The 16,693-nt window shown below is 38.0% G+C and overlaps 1 protein-coding gene across 18 annotated transcripts in view; it reads left to right on the top strand.

Moving 5' to 3' along the window:
* Window positions 1-16,693, top strand: part of rols (rolling pebbles) — a 280,847-nt gene that overhangs the window by 175,452 nt on the left and 88,702 nt on the right. For all 18 annotated transcript variants that reach the window (XM_067788137.1, XM_067788130.1, XM_067788129.1 and 15 more), the window contains one exon: window positions 14,950-15,155. In XM_067788137.1, the coding sequence (XP_067644238.1) occupies window positions 14,950-15,155 (206 nt within the window). The remainder of the gene's footprint in view (window positions 1-14,949; window positions 15,156-16,693) is intronic.

Genomic DNA, 16,693 nt, shown 5'->3' with positions numbered 1-16,693 from the left:
GTTCCGTCAATTTGTAGGGAAAATTAAAATGAGAACGTAGCAAATTGAAAAAGAATCTCGGCCTAAATCTCCTCAGAGGTAAACCGCGCCAAGTATTTTATTTTTTATTTTTTTTTTAATAAAGGCTTTCAGCGAGTAATCGATTTTTTTGGACGAGTTCTGGATTTTTTATCGATTATTGAAAAATATCTATTTGTAAAAATATTATCGAATTGTCATCGGAGTGCTACCAATTTACAATCGATTTTTTATCGAAAAGTTATCTATTTGTTTTAAAAAGGTCATCATATTGATATCAAAATTCTTGGTTTTCTGGGTATTATGAAGCAGATACCGATAAAACTTCAATATATGTATATGGGTCTACCACGTTATGCCCAAAATTAATATCCCCAACACAAAATTCCCATTTTATGTGCGAAATAAATTCAAATTAGGTTTAAAATCGCCGCGACCAAAAAAGGCTAATAATCCATACTAACTTTCTGCATAGGCGACCTTCGGCCGCGCTTATAAAAAATAACCCTGGGCTACGCCATGCCAAGTCCGGGTGTGTGGTATAACCGTGGCTACCGCCACGGTGATGTCCTTCTGCGTAGTACACGCTTCTGTTAGCTTGTTCGAGTTAGAGCGACTAGCAGTCCTATATATGGATAAGTAAAAATATGTATTGCCAAAACGTGAATATTTAGTTATACATACATAAATATGAATAAAAGAGGAAAGAGATATTGCTATTTTTTACACTGTCATGATATTTATCATAGCACTGGGATTTTGTGCTTGGGTATTTTGATTTTGGGGATTTTGATTTTGGGGATTTTGAATTTGGGGATTATGTGTTTGCGTATTTTTTTTTTCTTTGGGGATTTTGTGTTTGGGTATTTTTTTTTCTTTGTGGATTTTGTGTTTGGGTATTTTTTTTTTTTTTTGGGATTTCGTGGCACTCCCTATGTTTATGTTAGAAAAGACCTCTAGCTCAAATGCGGTTGATTTTGCACGGCGTGCAGGCTTAGTGGTGCGCTAGCCTTCATATGATGGTTAGTATACGACTTTGACAGCTGATAACTAAAAAACAGTAAAGGTATAGATATGTGGTTCTTACCAGTTTATAGAACGAACTTTGATTTTAATAAGTCGTTAATTTTTTTCGAGTTGGGGTTTTTTCTCGCGGAGCGTCACATAAAATCGACGACACCAATAGAAGGCCTTTGACTCGGAGATAACTCGACGATAATAATTTTTTATCGATAATGATTGCATAAAGCCCAAAATTATTTGTTTCTAGTAAAGTAGCTTCTGTTGTGGTTCAACTTTAACCCCTGGGAGAGCTCTAGCTAACTTTGAAACATTTTTAGAAGTTCACCTATATGTTTACAAATCGAACTTCAAGAGTTTTTGATACTCACACATTTTTATCTTTAATGATTTGAGAAAAATTTAAACAAAGCAACAGCTGTTTCGATTATTTCTTTCCTCCCGGGTGTTTGAACTAGAGGTTTACGCGGTCACTTAATCGGCGGCGGTGTAGGCTCTATTATATACCGGCGGTGTATCCGGCGCGCCGACAAAGTGATCGGTGTAAACCTCTGAATTGAATGGCTGGACTTCAGATTATCACATTGTCCACAACTAATAAATATGGAAACATACTGCTGACGTCAATGGTATGTTTGACGATCTGGAACAACATCATTAACATGGGGATGAGTATCTGGGAGGCTTGTAAAGCGAAAATTAAAAAAAAAGAATTTTTGAAAGGTTTTGTTTATATGTATTTAAGGAAATTGACGTTTCGGCCATTTCGGAAATATCCGCGGTTTTTGCCTCAAAATCTCGCAGTTCGTTCAGGAATTTCCGGATTGGCTTCTTGCGGAGAGAGGGAAAAATACTTAAAATGGTAACACTTTTGTAGCGTAGTTTCACTGAAGGAGATGTTCAGGGCTAACTCTAATACCTGTCGTCGGCACGATTTCTTTAAATCATTTGTGGCTACATGCTGGTCACGCACAAAGCCGACTTACGGTTGCTATCAATTATCTACTAATAGTCATGACTCTCAGTTTTAACGATTAGCATCAATGCTGGCTTATTGTTGATCGCGCCAAAGGGCGCCTTCAGTTTTTTCGGCTGTTTCTAAGAGCTACAACTCCCGACGTGCGAACAGTAGCAATCCCGACTACCAGTCGCTACCACGAATCCTGGCCCTTATACCATATACCAGTACAGAAGCTATAGGACTGCGGCTTCAAACTCATACCTTCGTCGACGGCACTTTCCTAGAAGCTCTAGGTGTAGCTCCAAGACCTTCTGACGGATGTTTTTGTCGCGCTATGCTTCCGAGCTACACCAAAAAAACACCTTGAAACGTTAGGGAGTGACTATTCGGCCAAGGATGCCGCGTCGAAATCATAAGCAGTCTAAGTGGATGTCATTGCGTAAGTCGTGGGTGAAAATCGTATAATCCTCAGCGCATCTACATAATTAAAAATTTACAAGGACCCTGGATAAATTTTTAAAATGTAGACCAAAGTTTGCAGACGTTTGTGTTCACAACACTGATTTCAATAGTCTTCGTTAAATCAAAATGATATTTTAGAATGAAAGCCGACCGATTTTAAGTTGCAAGATGTTAACTACTGTTTTCCGACCTTATGATATAAGGGCTCATTATGGATGACCGCGTAGCTTCAGTTTTCAGACTAGTTCGACTGCCCACTACATTAGGTTAGTAGCACTCACGGTCATTAGTTCGGCTGTCTTGAGAAAGATTTTGCTTCACAATTTTGAGTGTTCTTGCGAAAGACAAAGCCTCACCTGGTAAATATATGTGCCTACGTATTCACATTTGTAAAAGGAGCCGTGACGTGTAGGTGATATTTAAACTTGGTTCATGGGCTAGCATCAATGTGATTCACTCCAAGGGACTAGTTTCGGATAGGGCCGCCAACTTTGCAAAGTCCGTGTTCAGCTGACATCGAAAGCGCCTGTTTTTATACTCAGTTGAGCAGAGCTCACAGAGTATATTAAGTTTGATTGGATAACGGTTGGTTGTACATATATAAAGGAATCGAGATAGATATAGACTTCCATATATCAAAATAATCAGGATCGAAAAAAAATTTGATTGAGCCATGTCCGTCCGTCCGTCCGTCCGTCCGTCCGTCCGTTAACACGATAACTTGAGTAAATTTTGAGGTATCTTGATGAAATTTGGTATGTAGGTTGCTGAGCACTCATCTCAGATCGCTCTTTAAAATGAACGATATCGGACTATAACCACGCCCACTTTTTCGATATCGAAAATTTCGAAAAACCGAAAAAATGCGATAATTCATTGCCAAAGGCGGTTAAAGCGATGAAACTTGGTAGATGGGTTGACGTTCTGACGCAGAATAGAAAACTAGTAAGATTTTGGACAATGGGCGTGGCACCGCCCACTTTTACAAGAAGGTAATTTAAAAGTTTTGCAAGCTGTAATTTGGCAGTCGTTGAAGATATCGTGATGAAATTTGGCAGGAACGTTACTACTATTACTATATATGTGCTGAATAAAAATTAGCAAAATTGGATGAAGAACACGCCCACTTTTTAAAAAAAAATTTTTTTAAATTCAAATTTTAACAAAAAAGTTAATATCTTTACTGTATATAAGTAAATTAAGTCAAAATTCAACTCCAGTAATGATATGATGCAACAAAATCCAAAAATAAAAGAAAATTTCAAAATGGGCGTGGCTCCGCCCATTTTCATTTAGTTTGTCTAGAATACTTTTAATGCCATAAGTCGAACAAAAATTTACCAATCCTTCTCAAATTAGGTAGGGACATAGATTCTGTGACGGTAACTGTTCTCTGTGAAAATGGGCGAAATCGGTGGAAGCCACGCCCAGTTTTTATACACAGTCCACCGTCTGTCCTTCCGCTCGGCCGTTAACACAATAACTTGAGCAAAAACCGATATATCTTTACTAAAATTAGCCCACGTACTTATCTGAACTCACTTTATCTTGGTATAAAAAATGGCCGAAATCCGACCATAACCACGCCCACTTTATCGATATCGAAAATTACGAAAAATGAAAAAAATGCCATAATTCTATACCAACTTCGAAAAAAGGGATGAAACATGGTAACTGGATTGGTTTATTGACGCAAAATATAACTTTGGAAAAAACTTTGTAAAATGGGTGTGACACTTACCATATTAAGTAGAAGAAAATGAAAAAGTCCTACAAGGCGAAATTAACAGCCCTTGGAATCTTGGCAGGAATACTGTTAGTGGTATTGCATATATAAATAAATTAGCAGTACCCGACAGATGATTTTCTGGATCACCTGGTCCACATTTTGGTCGATATCGCGAGAACGCCTTCACATATACATCTAAGGGCCACTCGCTTTTAAAACCCTCATTAATACTTTTATTTTGATATCCATATCGTACAAACACATTCTAGAATCACCCTGGCCCACCCTAATGGCGATATCTCGAAAAGGCGTCCACCTATAGACCTAATGCCCACTCCCTCTTAAAATGCTCAGTAACACCTTTCGTTTGATACCCATATCGTACAAACATTCTAGAGTCACCCTTGGTCCACCTTTATGGCGATATCTCGAAAAGGCGTGCACCTATAGAACTAAGGATTACTCCCTTTTAAAATACTCATTACCACCTTTCATTTGATACCCATATCGTACAAACACATTCTAGAGTCACCCTGGCCCACCCTAATGGCGATATCTCGAAAAGCGTCCACCTATAGACCTAATGCCCACTCCCTCTTAAAATGCTCAGTAACACCTTTCGTTTGATACCCATATCGTACAAACATTCTAGAGTCACCCCTGGCCCACCCTAATGGCGATATCTCGAAAAGGCGTCCACCTATAGACCTAATGCCCACTCCCTCTTAAAATGCTCAGTAACACCTTTCGTTTGATATCCATATCGTACAAACATTCTAGAGTCACCCTTGGTCCACCTTTATGGCGATATCTCGAAAAGGCGTCCACCTATAGAACTAAGGATTACTCCCTTTTAAAATACTCATTACCACCTTTCATTTGATACCCATATCGTACAAAAACATTCTAGAGTCACCCCTAGCCCACCCTAATGGCGATATCTCGAAAAGACGTCCACCTATAGACCTAATGCCCACTCCCTCTTAAAATGCTCAGTAACACCTTTCGTTTGATACCCATATCGTACAAACATTCTAGAGTCACCCCTGGCCCACCCTAATGGCGATATCTCGAAAAGGCGTCCACCTATAGACCTAATGCCCACTCCCTCTTAAAATGTTCAGTAACACCTTTCGTTTGATATCCATATCGTACAAACATTCTAGAGTCACCCTTGGTCCACCTTTATGGCGATATCTCGAAACGGCGTCGACCTATGGAACTAAGGATCTCTGCTTTTCAAAATACTCATTAACAGCTTTCATTTGATACCCATATCGTACAAACATATTCTAGAGTCACCCCTGGTCCACCTTTATGGCGATTTCTCGAAAAGGCATTCACCTATAGAACTAAAGCCCATTCCCTTTTAAAATACTCATTATCACCTTTCATTTGATACCCATATCGTACAAACACATTCTAGAGTCAGCCCTGGTCCACCTTTATGGCGATATCCCTAAATGGCGTCCATCCATAGAACTATGGCCTACTCTCTCTTAAAATACTCTTTAATACCTTCCATTTGATACACATGTCATACAACCACATTCCAGGGTTACCCTAGGTTCATTTTCCTACATGGTGATTTTCCTTATTTTGTCTCCATAGCTCTCAACTGAGTATGTAATGTTCGGTTACACCCGAACTTAGCCTTCCTTACTTGTTTTTAATAACTTTTAAACAGTTAGAAACACCTAAATTTCGCAATTAGTTTCTTATAACTGGCAGTGATGCGCATCCGTTGATACCACTTTCGACCATATCCGACCAATTTTCGACATGAATAATAAATGGCCTAAACAATCTTCTTTAGAAAGTATAGTAACGCGCCGGACGCTGCCGCCGCCGCCGCTGCGCCGATATTTTTTACATTCGGCGGCGCCGTGCGAAAAACGACTAAAATTGGCGACGGGGGCGGCGTTTATCGGCGGCGTATATCTCTAGTTTGAACCCACGTCTAAAAACAACTTTAACTCACAACGCGATGCTATTGTGGGAACTTTCATATTACTTCATTCAGACATCAACTCTTTACACTAACGGTCACATTGAAAGGAAGGAATGCTATTGAAGTTCTATGAATGGGGTTTTTAGAGGAATTGCATCACCTTGTAACAATCTTTTCACATAAATGCTTAAAAATCAAAATATAAAAGAAGTAATAATCAAATCCACCACTATTTATATTGTTGTTACTTAAGTGCTGTGAAATATTAAAGCTCAACAATTGAAGAATTTAATGTGTTTAAGTGAAGGCAGCAGTAGTAGAGACTGAAGCATTACTTATCAAAGCTCCAAAATAACAGTTAATTCACAAGTATTTGTGTTACAAGCATAGGGTACGTTCATGCTGGAGTCTCGATGACACACAAGAGCTGATTACTAAGAAAATCAATAGTACTCCCTAAAACCTTCGGGCGTGCCTTTATTGCTACAAGAAGAAGACCTGGCTGGAGCTATAGGAACTCGGTGTTCACATGCATGGATAGCTATACGGTTAAGCGGTTAGAATGGCATCCAACAAATGAGCGATCTTGGACCTGAACGCATGTGTGTGTCAGTGGTTACTTTGAAGTTCCGTTGACCATTTCCATTCTGCTTCTGGACAGGTGAGCCCCGAGTCAGCTTAGAAAACGCTACAATTATACCAGCTTGTGTTAAGATTTGCTGAACTGTTGTGGACTCCAAGCGCTCGGCGGAACTATTAGGGTTTACAATACTCATCTTTCCATGGTTATTGGAATGATAATCATGCCCTGCCCAATGGGAATCAATGCGGTACGCCCTAATATACTGGACAGCCCCTGCTGTGTTAGCTGTTTGAAGTACGACGAAGTGGAATTATCCAGTCACCTTATGCTGAGCTGTCCAGCCTTTGCCTCCAGCTTGGTAGAGGGCTTAGAATAAAACCGCGGAAGGTATGCTTGTCGTAAGAGGCGACTAAAGTACCCGAATGATGCAAGAGCTTGTGTAGCGCAAGCCTTTCAAGACGTTTCCAGCGCAATTTATAGCTTATCTAACCCAATTGTCGACCTCACCAGCCTGTACCGAATCCTGTTTCCTTAGCAGCCGGGGCTCGGGCGACCACAAGTTTCTCATGGAGCTAGGAGGTGGGGCGGGATGGCCTAGAAGATTTAATGTGGTCACATGGAATCGTTCACGAGATGGTCCTTTAAGGGTGCTTGTTACCAGAACATACCGGGTCTTTATCCGGCAAAGCACCATCAATATTGATAGCAATCCCCAAAAACCTTCGGAAAGTCTTTATCGCTACTACAACAGCAACAACTATTTATAAATATCTCGATCGGGACGTCGATGCGTGCTTTATTTGTAGATTTATCGTTGCAACTCAACCATTACCCTTATAAATGGAACAGCTGTCGCCCAAACTATCCTAACCTTACCAAGTCATATTTAATTTATTCCTCATTACCCAAGAAAAACATTTGTTTCTCAAACAAAAAACATAACTATTATTTCTTAACTCAAATGTATGTCTCCTTTTGTAATTATTAATTTTGTGGTGAATATTAGCATCACTATGATGTTAGTAACTAATCGAAAGCAAGCAGCCACAGTTAGGTACAAGCACACATTAAAGCAATCAGCCACACTTATGTACAAGGCAACGAAGAATATTCCATACACCTAACCAGCAGTTTGAAGCAGAGAGATTATTTCACATACATATATATAGCCGGCAGCTAGGAGCAGAAGTTCTTACTCACACATACACATGCATATGGCTAGAAGAAAAACATAAACTACAGATATGTATATGTACATATATATAGCTAAATAGCCAAGCACGGGATACAACTGTTCTAGAAGGCATGTTTGTGAAACGTCTAGACCTTAAGAGAAATAGGTGAACGAGGCTAACTGAGAGTATAAAAGCAGCGCGGTGCAGGCGATAGTCAATCAGTTTGATTTAAACACGCTATTAGTGAAGTATAATTGTGAAGTACTACTCCCAGAGTAGTCTAACTAAAGGACATTTTGCAATACTGAATATTTGAGTTATTTTTTCGACAGTTCAGCGATTCGAACGTTAGCAGAAGGTGCATAATTATCATGAACTCCCCAAAATTCGTTACAATATCGAACCGATTGAATTGCTTGAGAGTTATTTCGGAGCCCTTCTAAATAGAAACATAGGTATATGAATAATAATATAAGTGTCGGTCGAGCTATTCAAAAAGAGGTTAAGAGCAATAGGTTTGGAGTCGTGGCAATCGCACACAGTCGGACGGTCAGACAGTTTTAAAGAAACACTCATTTGAGACAGACAGCTTCTGTGGCTGCCGTACTCAAACAGCGATATGTAAAAGAATGAAATCAAGAGAAAAACAAAAAATAAAACACGCAAATGATTTTGCTACTAAGTAAATTTTTCTGGTTGCCGATCATTTGAATTGCAGATAATTTGCACAATTGATCGTTTGGTTTGTTGATCGCTGTTGGGCATTTGATTTCCATTTTTATACTCAGTTGAGCAGAGCTCACAGAGTATATTAACTTTGATTGCATAACGGTTGGTTGTACAGGTATAAAGGAATCGAGATAGATATAGACTTCCATATATCAAAATCATCAGTATCGAAAAAAAAATCGATTGAGCCATGTCCGTCCGTCCGTCCGTCTGTCCGTTAACACGATAACTTGAGTAAATTTTGAGGTATCTTGATGAAATTTGGTATGTAGGTTCCTGGGCACTCATCTCAGATCGCCATTTAAAATGAACGATATCGGACAATAACCACGCCCACTTTTTCGATATCGAAAATTTTGAAAAATCGAAAAAGTGCGACAATTCAATCGGCCACTTTTTAAAAAAATTTTTTTTTAAATTCAAATTTTAAAAGAAAAGTTAATATCTTTACAGCATATAAGTAAATTATGCCAACATTCAACTCCAGTAATGATATGGTGCAACAAAATACTAAAATAAAAGAAAATTTCAAAATGGGCGTGGCTCCGCCCTTTTTCATTTAATTTGTCTAGGATGCTTTTAATGCCATAAGTCGAACAAAAATTAGCCAATCCTTCTGAAATTTGGTAGAGGCTTAGCTCCAAGGACGATAACTGTTTTCTGTGAAAAAGGGCGAAATCGGTTGAAGCCACGCCCAGTTTTTATACACAGTCGACCGTCTGTCCTTCCGCTCGGCCGTTAACACGATAACTTGAGCAAAAATCGATATATCTTTACTAAACTCAGTTCACGTACTTATCTGAACTCACTTTGTATTGGTGTAAAAAATGGCCGAAATCCGACCATGACCACGCCCACTTTTTCGATATCGAAAATTACGAAAAATGAAAAAAATGCCATAATTATATACCAAATACGAAAAAAGGAATGAAACATGGTAATTGTATTGGTCTATTGACGCAAACTATAACTTTAGAAAAAAAAACTTGGTAAAATGGGTGTGACACCTACCATATTAAGTAGAAGAAAATGAAAAAGTTTTGCAGGGCGAAATCAAAAGCCTTTGGAATCTTGGAAGGAATACTGTACGTAGTATTACATATATAAATAAATTAGCGGTACCCGACAGATGATGTTCTGGATCACCCTGGTCCACATTTTGGTAGATATCTCGAAAACGCCTTCACATATACAACTAAGGGCCACTCCCTTTTAAAACCCTCATTAATACCTTTAATTTGATACCCATATCGTACAAACACATTCTAGAGTCACCCCTGGTCCACGTTTATGACGATATCTCGAAAAGGCGTCCACATATAGAACTAAGGCCCACTCCTTTTTAAAATACTCATTAACACCTTTCATTTGATACCCATAACGTACAAACAAATTCTAGAGTCACCCCTGGTCCACCTTCATGTCGATATCTCGAAAAGGCGTCCACCTATAGAACTAAGGCCAACGCCTTTTCAAAATACTCATTAACACCTTTCATTTGATACCCATATCGTACAAAAAAATTCTAGAGTCACCCCTGGCCCACCTTTATGGCGATATCTCGAAAAGGCATCCACCTATAGAACTAAGGCCCACTCCTTTTTAAAATACTCATTAACACCTTTCATTTGATACCCATATCGTACAAAAAAATTCTAGAGTCACCCCTGGTCCACCTTTATGCCGATATCTCGAAAAAGCGTCTACCTATAGAACTAAGGCCCACGCCCTTTTAAAATACTCATTAACACCTTTCATTTGATACCCATATCGTATAAACAAATTCTAGAGTCACCCCTGGTCCACCTTTATGACGATATCTCGAAAAAGCGTCCATCTATAGAACTAAGGCCCACACCCTTTTAAAATACTCATTAACACCTTTCATTTGATACCCATATCGTACACAAAAATTCTAGAGTCACCCCTGGCCCACCTTTATGGCGATATCTCGAAAGGGCATCCACCTATAGAACTAAGGCCCACTCCCTTTTAAAATACTCATTAACACCTTTCATTTGATACCCATATCGTACAAACAAATTCTATAGTCATCCCTGGTCTACCTTTATGGCGATATCTCGAAAAGGCGTCTACCGTCATTAACACCTTTCATTTGATACCCATATCGTACAAACAAATTCTAGAGTAACCCCTGGTCCACCTTTATGGCGATATCTCGAAAAGGCGTCCACCTATAGAACTAAGGCCCACACCCTTTTAAAATACTCATTAGCACCTTTCTTTTGATACCCTATTGTACAAACGCATTCTAGAGTCAAACCAGGTCCACTTTTATAACGATATTCCGAAATGCGTCCAGCTATAGAACTTAGGCCCACTCCCTTTTAAAATACTCATTAACACCTTTCATTTGATACCCATATAGTACAAACAAATTCTAGAGTCACCCCTCACGTTTATGGCGATATCTTGAAAAGGCGTCCACATATAGAACTAAGCCCCACGCCCTCTTAAAATACTCATTAACACCTTTCATTTGATACTCATATCGTACAAACAAATTCTAGAGTCACCCCTGGTCCATCTTTATGGCGATATCTCGAAAAGGCGTACATCTATAGAACTTAGGCCCACGCTCTTTTAAAATACTCATTAGTACCTTTTATTTGATACCCATATCGTACAAAATAAATTCTAGAGTCACCCCTGGTCCACCTGTATGGCGATATCTCGAAAAGACGTCCACCTATAGAACTTAGGCCCACTCCCTTTTAAAATTATCATTAACACATTTCATTTGATACCCATATCGTACAAACAAATTCTCGAGTCAGGCCTGGTCCACCTTTATGGCGATATCCCTAAATGGCGCCCATCTATAGATCTATGGCCCACTTCCTCTTAAAATACTCTTTAATACCTTCCATTTGTTACACATGTCATACAAACACATTCCAGGGTTACCCTAGGTTCCTTTTACAACATGGTGATTTCCCTTACTTTGTCTCCACAGCTCTCAACTGAGTATGTAATGTTCGGTTACACCCGAACTTAGTCTTCCTTACTTGTTTTTTTATACTCAGCGTGCTTTGCACACAGAGTATATTAACTTTGATTGGATAACGGTTGGTTGTACAGGTATAAAGGAATCGAGATAGATATAGACTTCCATATATCAAAATCATCAGTATCGAAAAAAAAATTTGATTGAGCCATGTCCGTCCGTCCGTCTGTCCGTCTGTCCGTCTGACCGTTAACACGATAACTTGAGTAAATATTGAGATATCTTCACCAAATACACGAGGTTATCTGGACCCAGAATAGATTGGTATTGAAAACGAGCGAAATCGGATGATAACCACGCCCACTTTTTATATACATAACATTTTAGAAAACATAAAAACCTGATTATTTAGTAAATAATACACCTAGAATGTTGAAATTTGACATGTGGTCTGATACTGAGACTCTTAATAAAAATTTGAAACATTTTTTTAAAACGGGCGCGGCACCGCCCACTGGTGATAAAATCAATTTTACAAATATTATTAATCATAAATCAAAACGTTAAACCTATCGTATACGATATTATATTGTTATAACAAAATTCGGCAGGGAGGTTGCCTTTACTATAAGGAATGCTTTGAAGAAAAATTAACGAAATCGGTTTAGGACCACGCCCACTTTTATATAAAAGATTTTTAAAAGTTATATCTTAGCGAAAAAAGCTTTGTATCAGTAGAATTTTACTTTCTAAATTGAATTATAACATTAAATTGGAAAACACTAAAATTTTTGAAAATGGGTGTGGCACCGCCCCTTTTACGACTAAGTAATTTTCTATGTTTCGAGAGCCATAACTCGAATAAAAATTAGCATATCGTAATGAAATTGTGTGCACAAATATTCCTTATAGCAGCAAATTTTTCTAGTAAAAATGGACGGGATCGGTTGAAGACCACGGCAACTTAGATATAAAACAAGTTTAAAAGGGTCGTAGACTAGAATAATAAGCTATAACTTAGCAAAAAATAGTTTTCAATCAATGATATTTCGCTTTTCAAGTTTTATTGCAAGAGGAAATGGGGTGCCACGTGTTATGTAGAAAAGTAATTTATCTGAAATGAAATGTGCAATTGAAGTTCACGCTGAGTATATAATGTTCGGTTACACCCGAACTTAGACACCTTTACTTGTTGTTAGTTGCGCTTGTTTTTGTTGTACGCTGCCTGTAGTGCAAATTGTTGCAGCTGCGTGCTTTATTGCAGCAATTTGAAATCGATCTCCTTCACTCTCGATCGTTTCACAGATCTATGCAAGATCCATGTATTATTTTTTTCTCGAATTCGTTCTAGCTCATTTACATAAATGTTGTGTATGTGTTGGTTTATGTACTAAGCGGGAGTTAGCCTTCCTTTAAGCATTTTTTTTTTTTTTTTTTTCAAACAAATTGTATTTGCATGTCTTAAATTTGCATAACCAAGTTGCGATTTATCAATTGGCATTGTTGTTTTAATTATTGTATTGCATTTATATTGCAATTCTTGTTGTCATTTGCTTACTTAATATTTACTATAGGGGAGTTTAGAGTTTGTATTTGATGTTGGAAATGTTTGCTATGGCAAATGAAAGCAACGAGTAGTGGACAATTTTTTTCATTTTTAATTTTTTCTTTGCATATTTTGTTTTGTTTTTACAGTTGTTGATTTGCTTTTCAAATTTGAAAAATAAACTACGGTTTTTGATGTTGCATATTTGCCATGACATAGCAAATGCGTAGTCATGTATTTTGTTAGTGTATTGTAAAAATATGCTACACAAGTTTGCAATGCAATGATGCTACCCCATTTGCACAAAATTCTGAACTCCCTTACTATATAATTTTGTGATCGATCTTTTATTGTACGCTATGAATGCTCTGATTGCGGTAGCCACATTCTTTAATTGCAAATAAATAAAAAAATTTAGCGTGTTCTGTTCTCACCTGCGATATAACGTGGTTACCTGAAGTATTTATTTCTTTGAAAATTGTTGGCTGAATTTAGAAAAATTGGCGGTATGATGAATTTTAAGGAAGCGAAGCTCTGGTGACCCCAAGATCCGCATGGAACTAGGATTGGAAATCGGATGGCCTAAAAGGTTTAATGTGCTCATATTAATCTTTCTCGAGCTGGTCGACCTGGTACCTCAATGGTGCTTGATACCAGAACGTACCAGATCTATATTCGACACAGGACCAACACCTTTGGGGAGTGTTTCCATCGTTAATACAACAACAACAACAACAGGAAGGCGACTCCTTCACTAACTGACAATATTTGGTATATGGGTCACATTCATCGTGGTCTACCAATTTTTGTTATCTCTGTAGGTTAATTATATTGAAATGTGTAAAAGTGAACATTGCCACTTCTGGACTGGTTTTACGATTATTTGGGAACTATTTCAGGATCATTGGGCGACTGTTCCAAGTATCACAATTTTTATGTATCTGTGCCATTTTGGAAACAACTTCGAATGATTTCTATATGATTTCGTAACTGTGGTGAGGACTATTTGCATTGTTTTCGGAGTAATTTCGGGGCAATCTTGGGACCGTTTCGGGATTAATTCATAACCATTACGGGATTGTCTTTTCGAACTTCTTTGATACAATTTCTGAATAGTTTCGGGATTATTTTTGCCATAGTTACGGATTATTTTCTGGATGGAAGCACACCTAAATTAAGGTTATTACTATCATTTTGAGACTATCTACTGATCATTATGGGATTGTTTGCAGAATAATTTTTTAGGTTTTTCAGGATAATTTCAAGACACTTTCGTCTAAAAAAAAAAAAAAGTGAATATGCCCAGTTGATCCTATTAGCTATTTTTTTATTAAATTAGTTCAGCCATTCTCGTGCGATTGAATCATTGTGGGCTTTTCTTCGCGGCTGTGAACATTTCGCGATTGTGTGCGCTTTAGTGTCCGGATTTTTGGGACTGTTTTAAGATTGTTTTTTGAACTGTCTCGATACTGTTCGATACTGTTTTCAGGATCATATCGGGGTATATCGCAATAATAATTTTATGTTGTATTTTCTACATGCGGACTGGGCCGCGGCTATCAGCTTGTGTTTAATAAATTCAAATTAAAAAATGCTTTGTAATACAGTAAAAGGCAACCCCCGCAACACAACAACAACTATCATTAGATAGTGTACTTCTAAAAATACTAATCTTACATTAATTAAGTTCGATGTCTATCACAGCATTTACTTACTTATTTACAACAACCACAATTATCAAATTTTCTCTTCTTTTTTATTATTTGCTCTTCCGCCTCAACTCAATCAAATCATCAAAACCACACAGATGTTGACTGCAATAGCAATGCTCAAGGCTATGATACGGGCATTGGTGGATCGACATCGACAATTGTCAGTCCGTTGGGTTCACCACAACCACAACTAAGATCACAAGTGCAACAGCAGCACCACCAGCAACAACAACAGTTACTACAATTACAACAACAACAGCAACAACGTACAAATGCAGCAGCTTTGGCGCGTTATATGCAGGTAAGTTTGCTTTGATTACACCTAAGCTCCGCTTAATCGACTTGATAAAGCACTTTGTAGTTTTCGCTTCATATATGTTGGTGTTACTTAAGTGTTTATCTATGATTGGGTTGTGATCGAATACCAACAAAATAATTGAAGTAACTACTTAGTTGTTGTAGTAGTACCCACTGCGGCTAACCGTCGGTTCCAAACGACTTTTTTATTGACATGAGCTGCGACTGCGTCTATGATATTGGCATGTGAGCCTGCTGTGCTCGAGTGCGCTATTTTTTTGCCGCGCTTACGGGCAACTCAGTCAGTTATTTAGTGATCGTATTTGCATTTCTTTGGGCTTGATTGCTGTTTATTCCGGCAGTCAGTCATTCAATCAACTGTGTTTTATTTTTTATTTTTTCAGTTTTCTACTGTTTTCTGACTATATTCGATTACTCAGACAGTTGTTTGATCGGCAATTTGATCTCGTATGCGATCTTTGATCTTCGCTCGTTTTTTTGACTTGTTTCAATGATGGTATTGTATATATTTTTTTCTACTGTATTGCCAATGGAGTTATGGTTGTACATGTCTTCTGCTTCAGTTATTTACTTTCCCCTAATTTATGGCACTTCTATATTTAACCAATTTATTTGGTAGTTTGAGCTTTCCTTCGTTTTCTTCTTTTTATTTCATTTTACTTTTACTCCCTTTACACTTGAATGGCTTCTGCTCGTTTGCTACCATTCCTTATACCTCAGTCTGAAAAAACCTTTCGTTCAACAAGTAAGGAAGGCTAAGTTCGGGTGTAATCGAACATCACATACTCAGCTGAGAACTTTGGAGACAAAATAAGGGAAAATTACCATTTAGCAAAATGAACCCAGGGTAACCCTGGAATATGTTTGTATGGCATGGGTTTCAAATGGGAGGTATTAAAAAGTATTTTAAAAGGGAGTGGACCATAGTTCTATAGGTGGACGCCATTTCGGGATATCGCCATTAAAGTGGACCAGGGGTGACTCTAGAATGTGTGTTGTACGATATGGGTATCAAATGAAAGGTGTTAATAAGTATTTTAAAAGGGAGTGGGCCTGAGTTCTATAGGTGGATGCCTTTTCGAGATATCACCATAAAGGTGGACCGGCGGTGACTTTAGAATGTGTTTGTACGATATGGGTATCAAATTAAAGGCATTAATGAGGGTTTTAAAAGGGAGTGGCCCTTAGATGTATATGTGGAGGCGTTTTCGAGATATCGACCAAAATGTGGACCAGGGTGACCAAGAACATCATCTGTCGGGTACCGCTAATTTATTTATATATGTAATACCACGAACAATATTCTTGCCAAGGTTCCAAGGGCTTTTGATTTCGCCCTGCAGAACTTTTTCATTTTCTTCTACTTAATATGGTAGGTGTCACACCCATTTTACAAATTTTTTCTAAAGTTATATTTTGCGTCAATAAACCAATACAATTACCATGTTTCATCCCTTTTTTCGTATTTGGTATAGAATTATGCATTTTTTCATTTTTCGTAATTTTCGATATCGAAAAAGT

This window comes from Eurosta solidaginis, chromosome 5 (assembly GCF_040869045.1).
Source record: "Eurosta solidaginis isolate ZX-2024a chromosome 5, ASM4086904v1, whole genome shotgun sequence".
In the NCBI taxonomy this organism is placed as follows: Eukaryota; Metazoa; Arthropoda; class Insecta; order Diptera; family Tephritidae; genus Eurosta; species Eurosta solidaginis.
This window is presented reverse-complemented; position numbering and strand designations above follow the sequence as displayed.